The sequence below is a fragment of the Chiloscyllium plagiosum genome, unplaced genomic scaffold, assembly GCF_037043375.1.
Source record: "Chiloscyllium plagiosum isolate Xiang-an unplaced genomic scaffold, Cpla_swu_hap1 HiC_scaffold_15, whole genome shotgun sequence".
Taxonomy (NCBI): Eukaryota; Metazoa; Chordata; class Chondrichthyes; order Orectolobiformes; family Hemiscylliidae; genus Chiloscyllium; species Chiloscyllium plagiosum.
The window spans coordinates 353,068-378,552 of NW_028270153.1; the positions used below are offsets into that span (position 1 = coordinate 353,068).

The window sequence follows — 25,485 nt, forward strand, 5'->3', positions numbered from 1 at the left end:
CCAAGCGCTTAAAGCTTCAAGGACATCTGGGTGCAAATGTAATCACATGAGAGAGTCAGGAAATACAACCTCCTCACCTACATTCAGTTTTAGGATACTATCTATTTATTTTAGAGAAATCAACCTGTTCAGAGATATTATGGCACACCTTCAGAGCAGATGGGACTTGAACTCAATCTCCCACCTCAAAGCTAGGGGCACTACCATTACACCACAAGAGCCCTGACATTCTGCTTTTATTGTAGTTTATTTACTAGATACAATTGCTCTCAGGGACACTGTATATCTATTAAAGACTGGAAGAAATTTAATTTACTTCTCTTAAACAATAATTTACTCTTTTAAGCAATAACCTTTAGTTTGTTTTTTTTAGATTAGATTAGATTACATTAGATTACATTACAGTGTGGAAACAGGCCCTTCGGCCCAACAAGTCCACACCGACCCGCCGAAGCGCAACCCACCCATACCCCTACATTTATTCCTTACCTAACACTACGGGCAATTTAGCATGGCCAATTCACCTGACCTGCACATCTTTGGACTGCGGGAGGAAACCGGAGCACCCGGAGGAAACCCACGCAGACAACATGCAAACTCCACACAGTCAGTCGCCTGAGGCGGGAATTGAACCCGGGTCTCAGGCGCTGTGAGGTAGCAGTGCTAACCACTGTGCCACCGTGCCGCCCACGGCACCCAGATTTGCTATACCTGCATGTTAGCTTTCATGAACAAGGACATCTAACTCCCTTTGCGTGCTTGTCAGGGGGCAATCTGTGAAGTCCAGGGGCAAGTGAGGAACCCAGATGTCCTTGAAGCTTGAAGCTCAATGTCAACAAAATTTAGACTCCAGACAGAAATTAACCGTTCAGATTCTGTCACTCATCCATTCCCTGGCTTCACAGCCAGTGTAGGTGACCAAATGTGTGGTGAATGTGATAGACTTGAAGCGTACTTAGAGAAAGAGACTATTGCAGCCTGCGGGTGAGGAATCTAGAGTTTATGTCAAGATAGATAAAGGCAAAACAGTGAATAATGAAATGGTTAAAATCAGGGAACCACAACAGGTCAAAATTGATAGGTTGTATGATTAGCAGAATTTCAGCTGATTACTGTAAACTGCATGGATTAACATAAGTCAATGAGCACATAGATGATAGGTGAATGAGACATGACATGAATTAAAAACTGGTGGGCAGTGATAGCAGTCAAGCAGGAAGTGGTTGCAGGATTTTGGGTGAGCTGAAGATTACAAAGATTGAAAGATGGCAGGTTGACCTGACAGATGTGGAATAGTTGGGTTTGGAGGAGGGTTCCAGCAGCAAATGGAAGAAATGTTGTCAAGATCTCACACCTTGCTTTCTGCAAGGACTCCATTCCAGTCACCCAGTTTCTCTGTCTCTGTTGCATTTGTTCCAATGACGCACCTTCGAAAGGGGTGCCTCTGACATGTCCTCTTTTTTTTCTCAACCAAGGAGCCCCCTGCATTGTGGTCAATAGCAATCTCAACTCTGTCTGACCCATTTCCTGCACTTCTACCCTCACCCCTTTCCCTTCCTCCCAGAACAACAAAATTCTCTTTGCCCTCACTTTTCATCCATGAATCTCCACATTCACAAGATCATCATCTGCCAATTCTGGCACTTCTCAATATATCTCTTCCTCCCCTCCATTGTCAGCACTCTACAGGGACTGTTTTGCTTGCAGCAGTTCAGTCCACTCCTCTATCACTTATAACACTTCCTCACTGCCCCATGGTACTTTCCCCCAAAGTATTAAAAGATGTACCACTTTCTCATTCACCTCTTCTCTCCTCAATGCTCAAGGTCCCAAATGGACCTTCCAGATGGAGCAGTGTTTTACTTGGTATTTCTTTCAATCTACTCTACTGCATTCACTGCTCAAAATACAGTATCCTTCACATTGGTGAAATACATACTGGGTGACCAGTGGTTAGCACTGCTGCCTCACAGCACCAAGGACCCAGGTTTGATTCCCACCTCAGGTTGTGTGGAGTCTGCACATTCTACACATTTGCGTGGGTTTCCTCTGGCGGTCTGGTTTCCTCCCACAGTCCAAAGACATGCAAATTTGGTGAATTGGCCATGCTAAATTGCCCATAGTGTTCACGGATGTGTAGGTTAGGTGCATTCTTTTGTGGTAAATGTAGAATAGTAGGGGAATGAATCTGGGTGGGCTTTTGTTTGGCGGGTCACTTTGAACTTGTTGGGCCGAAGGGCCTGTTTCCACACTGTCGGGATTCTACGATTCACTTTGCAGAACACTTCTATTCTGCCCATAGGAACGATAGCATTTATTTCAATAAACTACCTTGCTCCCATGCTAACATTTTTGTCTTGGGTCTGCTACAGTGTTTCAATAAAGCTCAAAACAAGCTAGAAGGAAAGCACATAATTTTTCACTTAGGCATTTCACAGTCTCTAAGATTCAATATCAAATTCAACAACTTCAGAGAAAGACCTATGTCCTCCCGTTTTGGGGCTACTGAACATGATTAAAATAGAAAGTTGTAGAAATTATAGAGCCATCCTTCCACAGAAATGATTGTATCATGGGTTCGGGAGGAGGTTCTAGTGGCCTTTAACCAGCTGTTGGGGCACTGTCCCCAGATAGATTCAGTAAGGGCATTGTGCGACAGCAGGACTGTTCCACTGGCATGACCCAGTGGCCTTTGGTCATAGTCTTCACTGGATCTCTATGAAGTGGCTTCCAATTCCCCGTGCAACCTACTTTGTGGAGTTTTACAAGACATTTACCTTTACAGGCACCTCCCCACAACACTCATCTCCCAACTCAAATTACACCACCTCTCCCTCTATAGTGGATTGGAATGAGGTCAGCCAATTAATTCTTGAAAGATTTTAGTGTTTGGTGCCTCAGAAAAGGTTAGGCTCCTAATGACAAAAAAACCCTGCAGTTCCATAGGCTGTCAAGAGAGTTACTTATTGCTTTTCATCTGCTACCATGTTGTTTGCCCAGACAAAATAACACATTCTTTCCACATCCATTCCTTGATGGCAGAGTTGAATGAGTCAAGCTTCCCAAACACAGACATAATGGAAGAAAATACTTACTTCCAACTTCAAAATGGCTGTTGCAAACAAGTTTCTTCAGGGTCATGCTTTAGATTTGTCGCCACTGAAATAATTCTTCAGAGGCTGACATCCCATCATCAATCACCTTTTATTTACCAATGTATAACTTTTGGCAATAGCACTGTATCTCACTGAGTCAGGCATTCAGGGGCTCAATATCTCTGACATTCAGCCAGAATTCCCTGATTGGAGCAAATTAAAAGCCCCAATCAGGGAACTCATATTCTATGAGGTCCAGCTGGCTGATGTAGTTACAATCACTACTATTTTATATAGTTTGTACATTTACAAAGCCTGACAATTACTTTAACACAACTTTTCAAGAAAAATCTACCAGGAATAAACTGTTTCTATCACTGACCAAAGGTAAAGCTCAAAGATATTCAAAACACTAGTGTACACCTGAATTGTAAATAATTGAAGATTATCCCTTAGTTACATCTCCTTGTGATTTTGTTTTATTGCCATGAGTTTTTGTAAGGCATTTTTGTGGGCATAGAATATCCCTGTTGCAAGTTGCTGTTATACTGAACACACTGAGACTGCTGCTCATGCCTGGTACTTAGACTGGATACAAAATATGCAAATAAATGTCAAATCTCAAAGAAAATAAACACCACTGCAAGACACAAAATAATTCCCATAAAAGTATAAGGTTAAAGATAATTGATATGGAATGAATGTGATTGCAGGAGGAGTTGGGGGGATATGAAAGGGTATACAAGTGGGGGATGTGGGAGAGTGTAAACATAAGGATACAGGAGTGATTATGAGTAGAGTTGTAGAACAGAAAGACGTAGGGGCTCGGGTACGTAATCCTTTGAAGCTTGCAACACAGATAGACTTGATGGTTTAGAAGACATTGAACACGTTTGCCTTCATTGCTCAGACCTTTGAGTGTAGCAGTTGGGAAGTCATGTTTAGGTTGTACAGAAATGTTGGTGAGACCTCTTCTGGCATATTGTGTGTCACCCTGTTATAGGAAGAATGTTATTGAACTGGAGAAGGTTCAGAAAAGATTTACCAGGATGTTGCCAAGAATGGAGGGTTTGACTTATGAAAATAGACTGGATAGGCTGGGACTGTTTCATGGAATGTAGGAGGTTGACAGGTGACCTTATCAAGGTTTATATAATCGTAAGGGGCATAGATAAGTGAATGTCAAGGGTCTTTGCCCTAGGGTGGGGGAGTTCAAAATTAGGGGCATATTTTTCAGGTGAGCGAAGAAATAGTTAAAAATGACATAAGGGCAATTGTTTAAAATACAAAGTGCTTCATGTGTGGAATGAACTACTAGAAAAAGTGATGAATGCAAGTACAGTCAAACTATTCAAAAGATATTTGGATGGATATGAACCAAGCGTAGGAAGGTGGGACTAGTTTATTTGGGGAACATGGTTGGCGTGGACTGGTTGGACTAAACGTTTGTTTCCATGCTATATGAGTCTTTGACCCCATGACTATGGTTGGAGAATATAGGAGGGTATAGAGGTGAGGGTCAGGAGGGTTTGCAAGTGAGGGATACAAGAAGGGTATGGGTTGAGCATGTGGGTCAGTGTATGGGTGGATGATATGGGGGGGGGGTATGAATAGCAGTTATAGGAGGATGTCCAAGTAATTGATACAGAAGGGTGTATAAGAGGGTTAATGGGAGGATATGGAACAGTGTATGGGTGAAGGATATGGGAGAGTGTATGGATGAGGATCGGGAGGGTTTACAGGTGTAGGTTATGAGAAAGTGCATGGGTGGGGTTACAGGAGGGTAACCCCACCCATAGGTGGGAAATAAGGGAGGGTGTACAGGTGAGGATTCAGCAGGGATTTGGGATGATGTGTAGGAGAGTGTATGGGTGGGAGATAGCACCATTGGGGGATTTGGGAAGCTGTATAGGTAGGGGATATGGGACAGATATAGGTGGAAGATATGGGAAGGTGTATCAGTTGGGGTACAGGACATGGTAAAGAATGTGTTGCTGCTATGGATAGAATACAAGTCTACAAATAATCCCTTACAGTCACTGTTCAGCTTGATCGGTGGCAGTGGTGGAGAAGTTTCTGTTCTCCTTGCACTCTCCTCATAGACTGGAATAAACTCTTGAGGCAGACTGCTTATGTTGCTTTTGATGGATTTTGTAACTCCCAGCCACATGTAAAGCTCCAGTTTTGCAAAAATCTCCCCAATAGGTGCACCTGGTGCCTGGTTAAAAACAATGGAACAATTTTGAGTCAGAATGGAATAAATAATAATTGATAAATATGTCTGAGAAAGTTATCACATGAAGAAGCAGCAGAGACTGGAAAGCTGAAAATTTAAAAAAAGAAAATGCTCAATTGGTGAGACAAAAACAGGATAATGACTTTTCAGTAGAAGTGAGGAACATTTGAAATGTAGTGGGGTTTAAGCAAATGCAGAAGAAGGGAAAGGAGAGTAGTGAGACAAAGAGACAAAACAGAAGCTCTGCACAACCCTATCCCTCCCCTCAATCTCCTTTGCTCCAAAGACAACAGCAGGACTTCCAAGATAACTTTCTAACTTAAGTCCCTCATCATGAATCATTCTTGTAAATCTATTCTGCACGCTTTGTTAAAGTGTGGAAAACAGAAATAGACACAATAATTCACTTGTGGCCTAACCATTTTGTATTTTGATTTTATTCACAAGGCAAGATCAGTTCAGTTTCTAGTCAAAGGTAACCTCAGGATGTTGACTGTGGGAGATTCAGCGTCAAGGGACAATCATTATATTTTTTCTTGAAAGAATTAGTCATTGCCTGACACTATGCTACATGCCATTTTTCAGCCCAAGCCTGGATATTGTCCAGACCTTGCTATATTTCAACATGGACTGCTTCAATATCAGAGGAGTCACAAATGTTGCTGAACATTGTAGAGTCATCAGTGAATATCCCTGCTTCTGATCTTATAATGGATGGAAGATCATTGTTGAAGCAGCTGAAGATGGTTGAGCCAAAGACAGTAGCCTGAGGAACTCCAAGAGAGATGTGTTGGAGCTGAAATAAATCACCTTCACAACAACCACGACCATCTTCCTACGTGCCAGGTATGATGTCAACAAGTGGAGAATTTACACCCACTGCCCGATTCCCATTGATTATAGTTTTGCTAGAGCTCCTTGATGGCACACTGTCAAATGCAACCTCGGATTGGCAAATCAATTCTGGGCAGGAGTGAAAGGAACAGGGTGGTCATTATGGGAGACTTTAACTTCCCCAATATTGACTGGAAATGCTATAACTCTAGTACATCAGATGGATCCGTTTTTGTCCAATGTGTGCAGGAGGGTTTCTTGACACAGTGTGTCGAAGGGCTGACAAGAGGGGAGGCCGTACTGGACCTGGCACTTGGCAATGAACCAGGCCAGTTGTTTGAGTCAGTGATAGGTGAGCACTTTGAAGTGACCATAATTAGGTTATGTTTAGTTGAGCGATGGAAAGGGATAGGTACATGCCACAGGGCAAGAGTTAGAGATGTGAGAAGGGCAATTATAATGCGAATAGGCAAGACTTAGGAGACATATAATGTGGCAGCAAAATGCAGGGTAAGGGGACAATCGAAATGTGGAGCTGGTTTAAGGAACATATACTGCGTGTCTTTGATAGGTATATCTCTGTCAGGCAGGAAGGAAGCAATAAAGAGACCGTGGTTTACTAAAGAAATTGCATCTCTTGTTAAGCGGAAGAGAGAAGCTTATGTGATGTTGAGGAGAGATGGTTCAGATGAGGCAATGGAGTGATATAGATTAGCTCGGAAGGATTTAAAGAGAGACTTAAGAGAAAAAAGGGGGCATGAGCAGTCTTTAGCAGGTGGAATAAAGGAGAACCTTGAAGTTTTCTTTTGGTATATGAGGAATAAAAGGATGGCTAGGGTAGGAATAGGGCCTATCAAAGACAGAAGTGAGAAATTGTATGTGGAATCTGTGGAGATCGGAGAGATGCTAAACAAATATTTCTCATCTGTTTTCACTCAGGAAAAGGAGAATGTTGTAGAAGGGATGACTGAGATACAGGCTATTAGACTCAAAAGAGGTTTGTAATGTGGAGGTGATATCAATTCTCGAAAGTGGGGAAGTAGATAAGTCCCATGGGCCAGATGGGATTTTTCTGATAATTCTCTAGGAAGCTAGGGAGGAGATGGCGGAGACTTTGGCCTTCATCTTTGAGTCGTCACTGTCTACAGGTTTAGTACCAGAGGACTGGAGGATTGCAAATGTTGTGCCCTTGTTCAAGAAGGGCAGTAGAGATGACTCATGTAATTATAGACCAGTGAGCCTTACGTCTGTTGTAGGAAGAGGTTTGGAAAGGATTATAAGAGATAGGATTTATAATAATCTAGCAAGCAACAATTTGACTGGAAATAGTCAGCAAGAATTCATCAAAGGCAGGTTGTGTCTCACAAACCTCATTGAGATTTGGAGAAGGTGACCAAGCATGTGGATGAGGGTAGGGCAGTTGACGTGGTGTACATGGACTTCAGTAAAGCCTTTGACAAGGTTCCACATAGTAGGTTGTTGGAGAAAATGCAGAGGCATGGGGTTGAGGGTGATTTAGCTGTTTGGAGTAGAAACTGGCTTTCTGAAAGAAGGAAGCAAGTGGTGGTTGATGGAAAATATTCAGCCTGGAATCTGGTTACTAGAGGTGTGCCACAAAGATCTGTTTTGGGACCACTGCGGTTTGTCATTTTTATAAATGACTTAGATGCAGGCATAGATGGATGGGTTATTACGTTTGCAGATGACACTAAAGTCGGTGGAATGGTGAACAGTGTGGAAGAATGTTGCAAGTTGCAGGAGGACTTGGATAAACCGCAGAATTGGGCTGAGAGGTGGCAAATGGAGTTTAATGCAGATTAGTGTGAGGTGATTCACTTTGAGAAGAATAACAGGAAGCAGAATACTGGGTCAATGGAAAGATTCTTGGTAGTGTGGATGTGCAGAGGGATCTTGATGCCAATGTACATAGATCACATTGGGATTGAGGTCCGGAGCCGTGATGTCATACAAAACGCTAGTGCGGCCTCACTTGGAGCATTGTGTACAGTTCTGGTCGTCCCATTGCAAGAAGAATGTGAAAGCATTGGAAAAGGTGCAGAAGAGATTTACCAGGAACTTGCCTGGTCTGGAGTGAAGGTCCAATGAGGAAAAGCTGAGGGATTTGGGCATGTTCTCATTGGAGAGAAGAAGGCTAAGAAGGGATTTAATAGAGACATACAAGATGATCAGAGGATCAGATAGGGTGGACAGTGAGAGTCTTTTTCCTAGGATGATGACGACTGCTTGTACGAGGAAGTATAGCTGCAAATTGAGGGGTGATAGATTTAACTAGGAGAAAGTGAGGACTGCAGATGCTGGACACCAGAGTTGAAAAATGTGGTGCTGGAAAAACACAGCAGGCCAGGCAGCATCTGAGGAGCAGGATTTAAGACAGATGTCAGAGGCAGGTTCTTTATTCAGAGAGTGGTAAGGGTGTGGAATGCCCTGCCTGTCAACTTAGTTAACTTAGCCACATTAGGAGCATTTAAACAGTCCTTGGATAAGCACATGGATGATGATGTAGGGTGATGAGCTTAGATTAGTTCACAGGTTGGCGCAGCATCGAGAGCTGAAGGGCCTGTTCTGCACTGTATTGTTCTATGTCTATGTAATGTCAAGGGTGATCACTCTCATCTTACCTCTGGAATTTAGCTCTTTTGCCCATATTTGAACAAAGGCTGTAATGGGCCTTGATGGAACCCAAAGTGAGTGTCACTGAGCAGGTTATTCCTAAACAAAGGCTGCACTGTTGATGATACCTTCCATCACTTTACTGAACAGTTGGAGATTAGAGAAAAGTGACCCAGGCACTGGCTGTCAAAGGACTGTGCCAACATCTTGGCTGAAAATGTGTTGCTGGAACAGTGCAGCAGGTCAGGCAGCATCCAGGGAACAGGAGAATTGATGTTTCGGGCATAAGCCTGACCTGCTGCGCTGTTCCAGCAACACATTTTCTGCTCTGATCTCCATCATCTGCAGTCCTCAGTTTCTCCTGTGCCAACATCTTGTGCTACGAAGCATCTTTTGCTTATCAATCACCTGTTCATTTCATTTGATGCTCAGTTGTGTTCCTCAAGGGTCTTTCACCTCATACAACTTGGTCCACACATGGACAAAGAGTTGATCTCAAGAGATGAATGCTATAGAGAAACCGGTGTTGGACTGGGATGGATGGAAGTAAAAATTACACAATACTGATGGGACAGTGATTGGTCGAGTTGATTTGTCCTGCTTTTTGGGCACAGTACATATTTGGGAAAGTGTCATGCAATTGAAATGATATATCATTTCCTATAAATTCTGTGTCTTATGATCCTGTTTCACAGCTACTTGATGAAGGAGCAGCACCCTGAAAGCCAGTGCTTCCAAGTAAACCTGTAAGACAATAGCGTGGTGTTCTGTAATTTTTACATCCATCCATCCCAGTCCAACACTGGTTCCTCCATATCATTCATCTCTTGAGATCAACTCTTTGTCCATGTGTGGACCAAGCTGTATGAAATGAGTTGCCAAATGGCCCTTGAGGAACACAACTGAGCATCAAATTAAGTGAACAGGTGATTGCTAAGCAAGAGCTGCTTTGTAGCACAAGATGTTGGCACAGTCCTTTGACAGCCAAGTGCCAGGGTCACTTTTCTCTAATCTCCAACTGTTCATAGTCAATCAAACCTTTCCAGTCCACTGTGTGTGTGGTCTTATTACACGACTGATATCTTTTCATAAATATTTATTTCTTACAATCTATGGGAAAATAGTATAAAAGTTCAAAAATTAGTCATTCTGTGGACAGTTGTAGCAAGACATCCTTCTTCTTACTTGAATCCTCTCGCAATGAAATCCAACATACCATATGCCTTCTTCACTGCCTGTACACTGCATGCTTACCTTCAGTGATTGATATATGAGGACACCCAGATCTCATTGCATCTATCTCTTTCTCAATCATTGCTTACCTTCATGATGATGGTTTGAATTTTCCCACAGTCTTTTCCCTTCTCTTCCTCTGCCACTGAGTAAAGAATCTGTCGGGCGGGAATACGTGCATACGCTAAACGCTTGCCATTGCTCAGCATCCAGATAAAGACATCCGGGACTGGTGTTTGTGGCTGAGGAAAGTCCATAGAAATTATTTCAGAATATTCCAAGGGAATTATAGCCAGTAAGTGATCACCTCTGTGATTGGCAATTCAGGAAACCTAGTCTCTCTGAGCTGGAATCTGACACAAATTCCCAAACACACGAATATTTTCAAATATACACCAGCAAGAATGTCCTGAAGAAGGGCTTATGCCCGAAACGTCAATTCTCCTGCTCCTTGGATGCTGCCTGACCTGCTGCGCTTTTCCAGCGACACATTTTTCAGCTCTGATCTCCAGCATCTGCAGTCCTCACTTTCTCCCAGCAAGAATGTTCCAGACTAGGTACTACCAGAACTTTCATAGTCTACAGTGTTAGAAATGTTCTGGGCTGCACAGTTTTCAGAATACTCCCAATCATATGCTGCCAAGGAGTTGAACACATGGCTACAGGGATGGTGCAGGAGAGAGGATTTTGGATTCCTGGATAATTGGAGCTCTTTCTGGGATAGGTGGGACCTCTATAAACAGGATGGTCTTCACCTGAACCAGAGGGGTACTGATATCCTGGGGGGAAATTTGCTAATGCTGTTTGGGTAGGTTTAAACTAATTCAGCAGGGGAATGGGAACCAAAATTGTAGTTTGTGTATACAGGTAGATGAGAGCAGTGAAGTCAGAACTAAGATATCAAGATCACAAGAAGACACCGGCTGGCAAGAAGTTGGTTTGAAGTGTGTCTACTTCGACACCAGGAGTATCTGGAATAAGATGGGTGAACTTGCAGCATGGGTTGGTACCTGGGATTTCGATATTGTAGCAATTTCAGAGACATGGATACAGCAGGGATAGGAATGGTCATTGCAGGTTCCGGGATTTAGATGTTTCAGTAAAAACAGAGAAAGTGGTAAAAGAGGGAGTAGTGTGGCACTGTTAGTCAAGGACAGTATTACAGTTGCAGAAAGAATCTTTGAGGACTCCTTTACTGAGGTAGTATGGGCTGAGATTAGAAACAGGAACGAAGAGGTTATCCCCTTGAGAGTTTTCTATCGGCCTCCAAATAGTTTCAGAGATGTAGAGGATAGGATTGCAAAGATGATCCTCAATAGGAGTGAGAATGATAGGGTAGTTGTTATGGGGGACTTTAACTTTCCAAATATTGACTGGAAACACTATAGTTCAAGTACTTTAGATGGGTCAATTTTTGTCCAATATGTGCAGGAGGGTTTCCTGACACTGTATGTAGACAGATCAACAAAGGGCGAGGTCACATTGGATTTGGTACTGGGTAATGAACCCGGCCAGGTGTTAGGTTTGGAGATTTGTGAGCATTTTGGTGATACTGACCACAATTCGGTTATGTTTACTTTTGTGATGGAAAGGGATAGGTATATACCTCAGGGCAAGTTATAGCTGGTGGAAAGGCAATAAAAATGCAATTAGGCAAGTTTAAGTATGCATGGGATGGAGAAGGAAACTGCAGGGGATGGGCACAATTGAAAAGTGGAGCATATTCAAGGACCAGCTACTGCGGGTCCTTGACAAGTATATATCAGTTAGGCAGGGAAGAAGCTGTTGAGCATGGGAGCCATGGTTTACTAAGGAAGTTGAATCTCTTGTAGAGAGGACGAAGAAGACCTATGCTAGGATGAGATGTTATGGCTCAATTAGGGCAATTGAGAGTTACAAGTTAGCCAAGAAAGACCTAAAGAGAGCTAAGAAGAGCCAGGAGGGGACATGAAAAGTCATTGGTAGATATGATCAAGTAAAACCCTAAGACTTTCTACAGCTATATCAGGAATAAAAGAATGACTAGAGTAAGATTAGGGCCAATCAAGCATAAAACCTTTCTCCATTTAGAAAATAGTGTCTGCCTCTATTCTTCCTACCAAAGTCCATAAACGCATGCTTTGCCACATTGTATTCCATCTGCTATTTCTTTGCCCACTCTCCTAACCTGTCCAAGTCTTTCTGCAGCATCCCCACTTCCTCAACACTACTTGCCTCAACACCTGTCTTTGTGTAAGATGCACATTTAGTAACAATGTGCTTAGTTCTTTCGTCCACTTGTTAATGTATAATGTGAATAGTTGTGGTCCCAACACTGGCCCCAGTGGAACTCCACTAGTCACTGGTGGCCATCCTGAAAAAGACCCCTTTACCCCATTGCCTGTCTTCTGCCAGTCAGCCAGGCCTCTATCCATACTTGCCCTAAACATCATGGGTTCTTATTCTTATTTAGCAGCCTCCTGTGCAGGACCTTGTTAAAGGCTGTCTGGAAATCTAAATAGATCATGTGCACCAACTCTTCTGTGTCTAACTTGCTCATTACCTCCTCAAAGAATTCTATTAGATTGTCAGTTATGACCTCCCTTTGATGAAGCTGTATTGACTCCTTTACCATGTACTTCCAAAGACTCTGCAATCTACATAGAACATAGAACATTACAGCGCAGTACTGGCCCTTCAGCCGTCACTCTTGCGCCGACCTGTAAAACCAATCTGAAGCCCATCTAACCTAAGCTATTCCATTATCATCCATATGTTTATCCAATAACCATTTAAATGTCTTTAATGTTGGCGAGTCTGCGACTGTTGCAGGAAGGACATGCCACGCCCTCACTACTCTCTAAGTAAAGAACATACCTCTGACATTTGTCCTATATATATCACCCCTCAATTTAAAGCTATATCTCCTCGTGCTAGCCATCACCATCCGATAAAAAACACCCTCACTGTCCATCCTATCTAACCCTCTGATCATCTTCTATGTTTCTATTAAATCACCTCTTAACCTCTCTAACAGAAACTGCCTCAAGTTCCTCAGTCTTTCCCCATAAGATCTTCCCTCCATATCAGGCAACATCCTGGTAAATCTCCTGTGTGTCCTTCCTATAAAGCGATGATCAGAACTGCACGCAATATCTCCAAGTGCGGCTGCACCAGAGTTTTGTACAGCTGCAACATGACCTCACAGCTCTGAAATTCAACCTCTCTATCAATTAAACCTAACACACCGTATACCTTTTAACAACCCTATCAACCTGGGTGGCAACTTTCAGGGATCTATGTACATGGACACCGAAATCTCTCTGCTTATTCAAGTTGCCAAGAATCTTACCATTAGCCCAGTACTCTGCGCTCCTGTTACTCCTTCCAAAGTGAGTGACATCACACTTTTCCACACTAAACTCCATTTGCCAAATCTCAGCTCAGCTCTGCAGCTTATCTATGTCACCTGCAACATCTGTAACCTGCAACATCTTTCTGTACTTATTCTACCGACCTTAGTGTCATCCGTAAATTTACTAACCCATTCTTCTACGCCCTCATCCAGGTCATTTATAAAGATTTCAAACAGCAATGGGCCCAAAACAGATCCTTGCAGTACACCACAATTAAGTGAATTCCAGAATGAACATTTCCTGTGTATCATCACCCTCTGCCTTCTTTCAGCGAGCCAATGTCTGATCCAAACTGCTAAATTACTCTCAATCCCATGCCTCCATATTTTTTGCAAAGGCATACCATGGGGAACCTTATCAAACGCTTTACTGAAATCCATATACACCACATCAACTGCCCTCATAGGACATGGAACAATACAGCGTAGAACAGGCCCTTCGGCCCTCAATGTTGTGCCGACCTGTGAACTATTCTAAGCTCATCCCCCTACAACATCCCATCATCATCCATGTGCTTATCCAAGGATTGTTTAAAAGTCCCTAATGTGGCTGAGTTAACTACATTGGCAGGCAGGGCATTCCACGCCCTTACCAGTCTCTGAGTACAGAACCTGCCTCTGAGATCTGTCTTAAATTTATCACTCCTCAATTTGTAGTTATGCCCCCTTGTACAAGCTGATGTCATCATCCTAGGATCTAATCTTCTGATCATCTTGTATGTCTCTATCAAATCTCCTCTTAGCCTTCTTCTTTCCAATGAGAATACACCCAAGTCTCTCGGCCTTTCCTCATAAGAGCTTCCCTCCAGACCAGGCAACATCCTGGTAAATCTCCTCTATACTTTTTCAAATTCTTCCACATCCTTCTTGTAATGGGGCGACCAGAACTGTACACAATATTCCAAGGAATGCCGCACTAGCGTTTTGTATAGTTACAGCATGACATTGCAGCTCTGGAACTCAATCCCTCTACGAATGAAATCTAACACACGTGTGCCTTCTTCATAGTAATATCAACTTGGGTGGCAACTTTCAGGGATCTATGCACATGGACTCCCAGATCCCTCTGCGCATCCACACTACCAAGAATCTTTCCATTGACCCAGTACTCTGCCTTCCTGTTATTTTTCTCAAAGTGAATCACCTCACATTTAGCTGCATTGAACTCCATTTGCCACCTCTCAGCCTAATTCTGCAGTTTTTCCAAGCCCCCTGCAACTTGCAACATTCTTCCACACTGTTCACCGTTCCACCGACTTTAGTGTCATCTGCAAACGTACTAACCCATCCACCTCTGCCTGCGTCTAAGTCATTTATAAAAATGACAAACAGCAGTGGTCCCAAAACAGATCCTTGTAGCACACCACTAGTAACCAGACTCCAGGCTGAATATTTTCCATCAACCACCACTCACTGCCTTCTTTCAGAAAGCCAGTTTCTAATCCAAACTGCTAAATAACCCTCAATCCCATGCCTCTGCATTTTCTCCAACAACCTACCATGTGGAACTTTATCAAAGGTCAACTACCCTCATCCACATGTTTGGTCACCTTCTCAAAAAACTCAATGATCTGCCCTTGACAAAACCATGTTGAATATCTGAAATCAAATTCTTGCTTGCTAGATGATTATAAATCCTATCCCTTATTATCCTTTCCAAATCCTTTCCTACAATATAAGTAAGTCTCACTGGTCTATAATTACCTGGGTCATCTCTACTGCCCTTCTTGAACAAGGGCACAACAGTTGCAATCCTCCAGTCCTCTGGTACTAAACCTGTAGACAATGACGATTCAAAGATTAAAGCTGAAGGCTCCGCTATCTCCTCCCTAGCTTCCCAGAGAATCCTCAGATAAATCCCATCCAGCCCAGGGGACTTGTCTACTTTCACTCCTTGTAGAATTGATAACACCTCTTCGTAACCAACCTCGATCCTTTCTAGTCTAATATCACGTATCTCATTCTTTTCCACAATATTCTCCTCAGCCCTTCGACATACTATGTCAGGAAGCCCTCCTGCACACATTGGACAAAAACGGATCCATCCAACGTACTTGAGTTATAGCATTTCCAGTCAATGTTGGGGAAGTTAAAGTCCCCCATAATGACCACCCTGTTCCTTTCACTCCTACCCAGAATAATTTTGCTAATCCTCTCCTCCACCTCCCTGGAACTCTGTGGAGGCCTATAAAGTGTGACCTCTCCTCTCCTGATTCTAACCTCAGCCCATACTACCTCAGTAGATGAAAGTCCTCGTCAAAAGTTCTTTCAGTCACCATTATACTACTCTTGACTAAAAAGGCCACACCTTCTCTTTTACTGCCTTGCCTGTTCTTAATGAAAGACCTAAACGCTGGAACCTGTAACATCCATTCCTCACCCTGCTCTATCCATGTCTCCGAAATGGCCACAACATCAAAGTCCCAGGTACCTATCCATGCTGCAAGCTCACCTACCTTATTTCGGATACTTCTGGCATTGAAGTAGACACACTTCAAACCAGCTTGCTGTCTGCCAACACATTCCTGTGACCCTGAAATCCTGTCTATTTCCTCCCTACTCCCATTTCCTGTGCACTGCAACTTCACATCAGGTTCCCATCTCCCTGCTGAGCTAGTTTAATTCACACCAGCGAATTTACACCCAGGATATTAGTACCCCTCTGGTTCAAGTGAAGACCGTCCTATTTGCAGAGGTCATCCACCTGTTTGGTCACCTCCTCAATAAACTCAACAAGGTTTGTGAGGCACAACCTACCCTTCACAAAACTGTGTTGAATACCCTAATCAAATTATTCCTTTCTCGATTATTATAAATCCTATCTCTTATAATCCTTTCCAAACCGTTACCCACAACTGAAGTAAGGCTCACTGGTCTATAATTAGCAGGGTTGTCTCTACTCCCCTTTTTGAACAAGAGGACAACATTTGCTATTCCCCGAGTTCTGGCACTATTCCTGTAGATAATGACAACATTAAGATCAGAGCCAAAGGCTCTGAAATCTCCTCCCTAACTTCCCAGAGAATCCTAGGGTAAATCCCATGTGGGCTGGGGAGTTATCTATTTTCACACTCCAGAATTGCTCACACCTCCTCCTTATGAACCTCAATCTCTTCTGGACTATTAGCCTGTATCTCAGTATTCTCCCCGATGACATGTCTTTTTCCTGTGTGAACACTGACGAAAAATATTCATTTAGTGCCTCTCTTTGGACTCCACGCACAACTTCCCACTACTGTCCTTGAGTGGCCCTAATCTTACTATATTCATTCTTTTATTCCTGATATACCTATAGAAAGCTTGAGGGTTTTCCTTGATCCTGCCTGTCAAAGACTTCTCATGTCTCTTCCTGGCTCTTCTTATCTCTCTCTTTCTGTCTTTCCTGGCTAACTTGTAACTCTCAAGTATCCTAACTGAGCCTTCACATCCCATCTTTACATAAGCCTCCTTCTTCCACTTGATAAGAGATTCAACTTCTTTAGCAAACCACGGTTCCCTCACTTGACCACTTCCTCCCTGCCTGACAGGAACATACTTATCAAGGTTACGCAGTAGCTTTTCCTTGAACAAGCTCCACATTTCAACTGTGCCCATCCCCTGAAGTTTCCTTCCTCATCTCATGCATTCTAAATCTTGCCTAATCGCATCATAATTGCCTTTCCTCCAACTATAACTCTTGCCCTGTGGTATATGCCTAACCCTTTCCATTTCTAAAATATATGTTTAATAAATTGTGGTCGCTATCACCAAGTGCTCACCTACCTCCAAATCTAACACCTGGCCTGGTTCATTACCTAGTACTAAATCCAATGTGGCCTCGCTTCTTGTTGATCTATCTACATACTGTGTCAGGAAACACTCCTGCACAGAGTGGACAAAAGCTGATCCATCTAAAGTACTCAAACTATAGCGTTTCCAGTCAATATTTGGAACGTTAAAGTCCCCCGGTACAACTCCCCTGCCACTTTCGCTCCTATCCAAAACTATTTTTGTAATCCTTTCCTCTACATCTCTGGAACGTTTTGAAGCCTATAGAAAACTCCAAACAGGGTGACCTCCCCTTTCCTGTTTCTAACCTCAACCCACACTAACTCAGTAGACGAGACCTCATCAAACATCCTTTCTATCACCGTAATACTGTCCTTGACTAACAATGCCACATCACCTCCTCTTTTACCATTTTTTCTGTTCTTACTGGAACATCTAAATCCCAGAACCTGCAACAATCATTCTTATCTCTACTCTATCCACGTCTCTGAAATGGTCACAACATCAAAGTCCTAGGTATTAACCCAGCTGCAAGTTCACCCACCTTATTCCGAATACTCTGGCTTTGAAGTAGACACACTCCAAACCACTTTCCTGCCTGGCGGTACACTCCTGTGATCTTGAAACTTTGTTCATGACCTCACTACTCTCAACCCCCTGTGCACTGGAGCTACAATTCAGATTCCCATCCCCCTGCTGAATGAGTTTAAACCCTCCCAAAGAGCATTCGAAAATTCGAGTTCCCATCTCCCCCACCCCCATGCCCATCCTCAGGATATTGGTACCCCTCTGGTTCAGATGTAGACCATCCATTTGTAGAGGTCCCACCTACCGCAGAATGTGTCTCATTTATCCAGGTATCTGAATCCCTGCCTCCTGCACCATCCCTGTCGCCACGAGTTCAACTGCTCTCTCTCCCTATTCCTTGCCTTGTTATCACGTGGCACGGGTAATAAACCAGAGACAACAACTCTGTTTGCTACCCGTATCATGTCCTGAATGGCTTATCCCCATTCTCAGATTTTTCCCTACCACTGACATCAGGCTAACCAGCTTCTAATTTCCCATTTTCTCCCTTCATTTTTTAAAAGTGTGGGATTGCATTAGCTTTCCTTCAGTCCATTGGCACTCTTCCAGAATCTACAGAATGCTGGAAAATGATCATCAATGCATCCATTATTTCTAGGGCCACTACCTTAAGTACTCTGGAATGCAGAGCATCAGGCTCTGGGGACTTTTCAGGTTTTAATCCCATCAATTTCCTCAATATATTTCCTGACTAATAAGGATTTCCTTCAGTTTCTCCTTCATGCTCTGTCCACTCGCATTTCCTGAAGATTATTTGTGTCCTCCTTAGCAAAGACAGATCCGAAGTATTTATTCAACTGGTCTGCCATGTCTTTGTTGTTCATTATGAATTCACCTGATTCTAACTGCAAGGGAGCCACATTTGTCTGCATCAGTCTTTTTCTCTTCACGTAGAAGAGAAGATTTTGCAGTCAGTTTTTATGTTTTCCACAAGCTTACTTGCATATCATATTCTATTTTCCTTTTCCGAATTAAACTCTTTGTCTCCTCTGCTGAATTTTACATTTCTCTCAATCCTTGAGTTTGCTGCTTTTTTTGGCAATTATATGCCTCCTCTTTAGCTTTAACACTGTTCCTGGTTTTCCTTGTTAGCCATGGTTGAGCCACCTTCCCTGTTTTACTCTTATTTGAAAAATGTGTTGCTGGAAAAGCGCAGCAGGTCAGGCAGCATCCAAGGAGTAGGAGAATTGACATTTCGGGCATAAGCCCTTATTCCCAGTAGGGATGTATATTTGCTGAAGTTCACCCATGTGTTCCTTAAATGTCTGCCATTGCCTATCCACCGTCAAGTATCCTTGGCCAATTTATCCTTGCCTCATACCATCAAAGTTAGCTTTCTATAAACTCAGGATCTTAGTTTCAGATTTAATTGTGACACTCTCATCTTATGGAATTCTACCAGATTATGGTCATTTACCCTAAAGGATCTCACACCACAATGTTGCTAACTAATCATTTCTCGCGACACAATACCCAAGTTTAAGATGAAAGGAGAAAGATATAAAAAAGACCTGAGGGGCAACCTTATCCAAAAGAAGGTGATGCATATTTGGAATGAGCTGCCAGAGGAAGTGGTAGGGGTGGATACAAATGTAACATATAAAAGACATTTGGACAGGTACATGGATAGGTTTACAGGGATATGGGCCAAATGCAGGCAAATGGGACTAGTTCAATTCAGGAAACCTAGTTGGCATGAATGATTGGGTCGCAGGGTCTATTTCCATCCTGTATGACTCTATGATTCTATGAATGGCCTAATTCATCTCCTATAACTTATGGTCTTGAGGTCTCCTTTTTGGAGGACACAGTGCAGGCCAATATTGGATCAGCCATTGCTGAGGTTGTAGTCAGTGATGAGGCTGCATCTATTGAAAATGACAGTGTCCACATCCATGACTTTCCTCCTTATATCCTATAATTTCTTCAACTTTACAAGCTGCAGATAAGATAAACATGTGCCTCTCACTTTCTCCTCTCCTCTCATCACAATTCTAACCCTGTGTCTTTCAGGTACCAAAATAAAGCAACCTGTTCAGGTAATGGATCAAGAACAAGCAGACAGTAATGGTAAAAACACAGTCACCAGTTCAAACACTGATACTGTGTGGGGCAGATTAGAGGTGGGATATGCATGTGGTGAATGAAGAATGAAGGATAAGGGAAGCACATATATCAGTCGCACAGAGATGGAGGTCAGCCACGCTCTGCTCAAGGGGCGGCACAGTGGCTCAGTGGTTAGTACTGCTGCCTCGCAGCGCCAGGGACCTGGGTTTGATTCCCGCCTCAGGCAACTGTCTGTGTGGAGTTTGCACATTCTCCCCGTGTCTGCATGGGTTTCCTCTGGGTGCTCCGGTTTCCTCCCACAGTCCAAAGATATGCAAGTTAGGTGAATTGGCCATGCTAAATTGTCCCATAGTATTAGGTGCATTAGTCAGGGGTAAATGTCGGGAATGGGTCTGGGTGGGTTGCTTTACGGAGGGTCGGTGTGGACTTGGGCCGAAGGGCCTGTTTCCATACTGCAGGGAATCTAATCTAATTTCCAAGAGGAAAGCTACTCGATGAAGCTGTAGGATTGCAGAATGAAATTCCTCATGCACAGGGAAGCCTACATAATATTTAACTACAAGCTAACATCCCATTGAACAACTAGAGAAAAATCAAATAGTTGCACATTAATTCCCAGTTTATAAATTTCTGGACAACCTACTGAAATACTCAGATAGTTCATAAATTATCCAATAGTGATCTCACCTCCTCCACTCGCATTTTGATTTTCTCCAGTAGCTTTTGTGCTTCACGGAGTTGCTCCTTTACATTTTTCTTGTTCAATCTCTTCATAATTCTAAGTGCCTGCTTTGCATGGATAATCTGGAAAGTTTTAAATAGAAAACATTCTCTGTATCAAAACAAGAATATTTTCAGGCTTATTCCTGATGAAGGGCTTAAGCCCGAAACATCAATTCTCTGCTCCTCGGATGTTGCCCTGACCTGGTGTGATTTTCCAGCACCACACTCACGACTATCTTCAGGATAATTGAAGCACAGAGAACTAGGCCTGGGTGTGTAAAGGGATTCAATTAAACATGAGATTGTCATGTCAGATCAGTAAAGTGTCCCATCTTGCAATGTCTTTGTAGACATATACTGACCCACTGGGGATTCCAGGACTGACATGGGTCCAGTGAGAAATCCCAGAACTGACACAGTGGTCAGTGAGGACCAACAGTGGCACGGTGTGGATTCCCAGCACCGACACTGATCTAGTGCGGATTCCTGGCACTGACACCGGTCCAGTGGAGAATCATGCTACTGATACTGGACTATTAGAAAATCCCAACATTGACAGTGGCTCAGTTGGAATTCCCAGCACTGACACTGGTCCAGTGGGGTATTCTGATACTGATACTGGCCCAGTGGGGAAACCTGATACTGACATTGGCCTATTGGGGAATCCTGATACTGACAATGATATAGCGGGTATTCCCAGCACTGTCAGCATAAATTCCCTTATACTATCAGTGGAACAACTGCGAGTCACTTTCATTAATAAATTATTGTCTTCTGTACTGACACGGGCTTAGTATGGAGTCACTTATAGTGACACTGGCCCAATGTGGAACTGCAGTTCTGTCTCTGGCTAAATACTGACCAAATACTGCCTCCACCAACACTAATCCAATCGTGTGTTCCCTCATGGTGATATGTCAGTAACTGAAAGCAAAAGAAAGAACAAACTGCTCCCAATTGAATAAATCTACTCAAGAATTAATGAGTAGCTTCGAGATTTTCTAGAAATAGCAAGTCCCCATTCACTCACAATATTATGCTTTAAGGACTTAATCCGACATCTATCCAAATTGTTGGGTCTGCTTGTAGTTTTCTTTTCAGCGTAGATGTGGTATTGCCTAGCACAAAGAAAACAAATAGTCAACTTTAATTTTGTGAGCAAAATAGCAAATCCCAACTGACAACTAGAATATGATGATAAATGTACATTTTAATATCTCTAGTGGCTTTCATACAATACAGCTTTGTAAAGATTTACAGATGGTAGTGCTTGAGGAATCAGCGTCTATTGTGTAGCAAATCGGTTCAGCCATTTCTCCCAGTTTTATACATTAAAGCAGCAATTGGAGATTAGTTGTGACGACTACACAAGACGTAACAATCCCAGAATCATTTAAAATTATTCCCAACATCCAGCTGTTGCATGACACTTCTATCATCCTTACATGATTCTTTTATCACAAAAAGTTGGTTTGCAGGTGCAGGTAATTAAGAAGATAGATGGAATATTGTTCTTCATTACTAAAGGGATGGAGTTTAAAAATAAGGAGGTTATGCTGCAGCTGTATATGTACTGGTGAGGCCACAGCTGGAGTACAGTTTTGGTCTCCTTATTTGAGAAAGGACATACTGGCACTAGAGGGGGTGCAGAGGATGTTCACTAAGTTGATTCCAGAGTGGAGAGGGTTGGCTTATGAGGAGAAATTGAGTGGACTGGGACTATATTCATTGGAATTTAGAAGAATGAAGGGGATCTTACAGAAGCATATAAAATTATGAAGGGAATAGATAAGGTATAATCAGGGAGATTGTTTCCATTAGCAAGTGAAATGAGAACTAGCAGGCATAGCCTCAAAATAAGGGGGAGCAGATTTAGGATTGAATTAAGGAGGAACTTCTTCACCCAAAGGGTTATGAATCTGTGGAATTCCCTGCCCAGGCTATCCAGTTGAATGTTTTGAAGGCAAGGATAGATTTTTCAAGAGTAAGGGAATTAAGTGTTATGGTGAGCGAGTGGGTATGTGGAGCTGAGTCGACATAAAGATCAGCCATAATGTTATTAAATTGCAGAGCAGGCTCGAGGACCAGTTGGCCTACTCCTGTAATTTTACCACAAAAATTTGTTTTTCCTTTTTGTATAGTCAACTGTCTATTGTGAAATTATACAATGAAATGATCAAAAATATTAAAAATCTATAGATGAGGGAGTTCAATTTAAAGTAAGGATTAGGATGGATGAAGAATTGGGCTTGACTTTAAACATCTCACCGACTATTCCTGTTGAGAATGCTGCTAATGACATTGCTATGTTGTAGAACAATATTTCATCCAAAAACATGGAGTGGAAGAGGATTTAGCGTGGTTTTGGGGGCTAGAAGCAGAGCTTGAAACATGGATTTTGAGTTTTTGAAAGAAGAGAGAAAATCAGAAAGACAAAGGGTTTTTTTGGGAGATTTTCAAAGAGCACTGATGTGGTATCAAATGAATCATCTTTTAATCACATGAGGAGAGGCTGCTCCTCGGAATTGAAGGGTTGAAGATGAGTTGAGATATACATATGAGGATAACACTAGGTTGTCTTGTAGTGAGATTCCAGACAGAATTGAGGTCAATGCACTTCTAACTAAATATCCTATCCAGTTTAGCATGTTATATGTGAATACTTGACAGATTCTCACACATGCATTGTTCCATCTTTGTTGAACCTCATTTCAGTGCTCTCTGTATATATAAATTTGAAGGTAGGGGGCCAACAAGCAGAACATTTTGGAAAGCAGCCTTTAGGGTAAAAATCATGTGGACCTTTAAAAAATGACTGAGGTAAGAGCAACGTGTACATTTGGATTGCAATCTGTTTATTAAACAATCTCTATCTGGTCTATTAAGACAGAAAAAAAGTAGAGAATATAAAAATTTTTCTGTAACATCTTGATAGCAGGAGATGAAGGAGACAATTGGAAGTGTACAAATCGTTTTCATTTTACATCGAAAGAAATTGTGGCATTATTTGTGAAGATGCAGAGTAAAAACGAAGGTAGATATTGTGTGTTTGACAACATGATTCTCCTAAAATTAAGGTTTAGAAGAAATCTTTTCCAGGAGAGAGTGCATTCTGTATCCTCAGAAAATCTGGTCATAGAACTGATGACAGGAAAAGAAGGTTCTGGGTTTTTGTGAAAATAAAGTCTGATGCATGGACAAAGATTCTGGTACTGTTTCTATGTCTAATATATAAAGATGATAAAACAAAGAAAGACCTGCATCCAGCAACAAACTCATTCAAGATTTGTTGAAGTTGAATGTGTGCTTCTGACTTTGGTCTCTTTATCATGTGAGCCACTTCATCAAGACCATCCTCCTGAAAAAGGATGAAGAAATTGGACAATTAATCATTACTGCTCTTGCATGATACTGAATTTGAAACATTAAATAGTGCCTAACATTTTCTTTCTTTAAAAACAGCAGATCATTTCAATTCCATGATTTTTAAATCACTCTCCTGTTGATAGCTATTTACACTGAGTAAACAGTAGCTCATTGACTGATCAATTTTTGGGTAGACTCCATGCTGTGTAAGTTAAACAAAGTTAAAAATCACACAACAACAGGTTATAGTCCAACAGGTTTAATTGGAAGCACTAGCTTTCGGAGCGCCGCTCCTTCATCAGGTGGTTGTGGAGGATACAATTGTAAGACACAGAATTTATAGCAAAAGTTTACAGTGTGCTAAAGCTTCCTGGTGAAGGGCTTATGCCCAAAACGTCAATCCTCCTGCTCCTCGGATGCTGCCTAACTGTCCCACAATACCACCCCACTGTGATGGTATGTTGCCCGCAGTCTGAACAGAGAGACATTTAGCAGTTCCAGCAGAACTATCATTCCATAATGGGTAAGCACGCAATGACAAGAGCAAAGAAGCCCAGACCCAGGTTCAAGTCAGGAACTGATTGGGCACCTTAGGGAGGAGACAAGGGCATTCAGAAGGCCAGGTGGGAAGGCACAAAGATGGGGGGGTGTGCCATCTTGTGGTAGGAGAGCTTGTGGTATACTCAGAACATTGCTCCAAAAGGATAATGCAAAACCCCAATTCCCACTTCTGCATCTAAGATGATAAAAAAGTGAACTTGCCCTATCACCTTCCAGTCCTAGCGAACCACATTATGGCAATGTAACATTATGCCTTGTTAGCTAACTTAAGTAGCCGATAATGATTTTTTTCAAAATGGTGGAAGTGGCTTTTAATTTTGGAGTCCCTTACCTATATGGGAGAATTGTTAGATTCGTGGCAGTCATTTTGTCACATATTAAAAGCCTGGAAACCATTTTGGATCTCATTCTAGTGCCTGCTTGCAAAAAGTTAAAAATCACACAATACCAGGTTGTAGTCCAACACGTTTAATTGGGAGCACGAGCACAGCACTAGCCACCTGATGAAGGAGCAGTGCTCCAAAAGCTAGTGCTTCCAATTAAAGCTATTGGACTATAACCTGGTATTGTGTGATTTTTAACTTTGTACACCCCGGTCCAACACAGGTATCTCCAAATCATGCTTGCAGAAAGCCTGGTATTTCCCATGCCCAGCTAAGATGATTGGCCTTGCAGCAGTACTGATCCCTGATAAACAAATTCTTCTTTCTGCATGGAGCGATTCCTCTCTTTGCAAGGACCTATTAACACCTGCTTATCAGCTACTAAACGACACTGTCCAGACATTACGTGACTGAAGCTAACAACGGCGCCTAGCTTGCTCATTATCTTGCAATTAACAGTTTGCTAATTGTTAAACGATTATAACCTATATAATCACACAACCCTCTGTACCTCGCCTTATGGCCTTTCGGTTGATTTGTCTTTCCTCAGGAGCTCATGAATAAACCAGTCAATACGAAAGGCTTTTGTGTAGCAGGTTACTTCTA

General features: G+C 42.4%; 1 protein-coding gene across 2 annotated transcripts in view; it reads right to left on the reverse strand.

Annotated features, from left to right (window-relative positions):
* fer1l4 (fer-1 like family member 4) overlaps positions 1-25,485 on the reverse strand; it is a 368,573-nt gene that overhangs the window by 223,811 nt on the left and 119,277 nt on the right. For both annotated transcript variants that reach the window (XM_087994630.1, XM_087994631.1), the window contains exons 19-23: positions 23,827-23,927; positions 21,600-21,687; positions 20,534-20,650; positions 10,119-10,271; positions 5,130-5,313 (exon numbers count right to left, since the gene is read on the reverse strand). In XM_087994630.1, coding sequence (XP_087850756.1) covers positions 5,130-5,313; positions 10,119-10,271; positions 20,534-20,650; positions 21,600-21,687; positions 23,827-23,927 — 643 coding nt within the window. The remainder of the gene's footprint in view (positions 1-5,129; positions 5,314-10,118; positions 10,272-20,533; positions 20,651-21,599; positions 21,688-23,826; positions 23,928-25,485) is intronic.